This window comes from Sinocyclocheilus grahami, unplaced genomic scaffold (genome assembly GCF_001515645.1).
Source record: "Sinocyclocheilus grahami isolate Dianchi unplaced genomic scaffold, SAMN03320097.WGS_v1.1 scaffold389.1, whole genome shotgun sequence".
In the NCBI taxonomy this organism is placed as follows: domain Eukaryota; kingdom Metazoa; phylum Chordata; class Actinopteri; order Cypriniformes; family Cyprinidae; genus Sinocyclocheilus; species Sinocyclocheilus grahami.
Genome location: NW_015505568.1, coordinates 1,137,322 through 1,137,886, shown reverse-complemented (window position 1 = coordinate 1,137,886; position 565 = coordinate 1,137,322). Strand labels below are relative to the sequence as shown.

Genomic DNA, 565 nt, shown 5'->3' with positions numbered 1-565 from the left:
TGTCTTGTAGCTCGTCACTTCCATCGCTGTCTATAACATTTGTTAAAACCAGAAGCATCATGTGCATAAGTGTGACGTGACTGACCCCTGTAGAAGCTCCCGACCCGTCGCGGCACCGACTCGCTGTACATCATGCGGTTCTCTTTGGCCGATCCGCTGTCATCTGCGAGCTGCTCGTGATAAACGCCTCCCTGCAGCATCAACATTTGTCACAGACATGTTTTCCAGCAGAAAAAGTGCTGAATGAAACACTGAGGACATTTCCCCTGTGTTTAAACTCCAAACAAAAGGAAACACAACCAAAGTGCCTCCTTCTGAATAAGACAGCAAAGCAAACAGAAAAATGGGCAGCAGGAAGAGGAGTATGAAGAGAAGGAGGTAAAGAGAAAGTGAAGGAGAGAGAAAGCAGGATGGTGCGGACCTCGCTTTTTTGCCGTGGCGCGTGAAAGGCTGCGGTGTTGTCCCGTGTGGACTCCCGGATTAAAGGTCGCGTGTGACTGACCTCTGCGGCCGCGGGGTCGCTCTGTTTATGGAGAGATGAGAGCAGGTGAAGCACAAAGCGCCC

The 565-nt window shown here is 51.0% G+C and overlaps 1 protein-coding gene across 1 annotated transcript in view; it reads right to left on the bottom strand.

Annotated features, from left to right (window-relative positions):
• LOC107550146 (cyclin-dependent kinase-like 5) overlaps positions 1-565 on the bottom strand; it is a gene marked incomplete at its 3' end in the record, with an annotated part of 59,589 nt that overhangs the window by 7,176 nt on the left and 51,848 nt on the right. Inside the window, exons 13-14 of the mRNA XM_016231373.1 lie at positions 286-314; positions 117-191 (exon numbers count right to left, since the gene is read on the bottom strand). Of these exons, the coding sequence (XP_016086859.1) occupies positions 117-191; positions 286-314 (104 nt within the window). The remainder of the gene's footprint in view (positions 1-116; positions 192-285; positions 315-565) is intronic.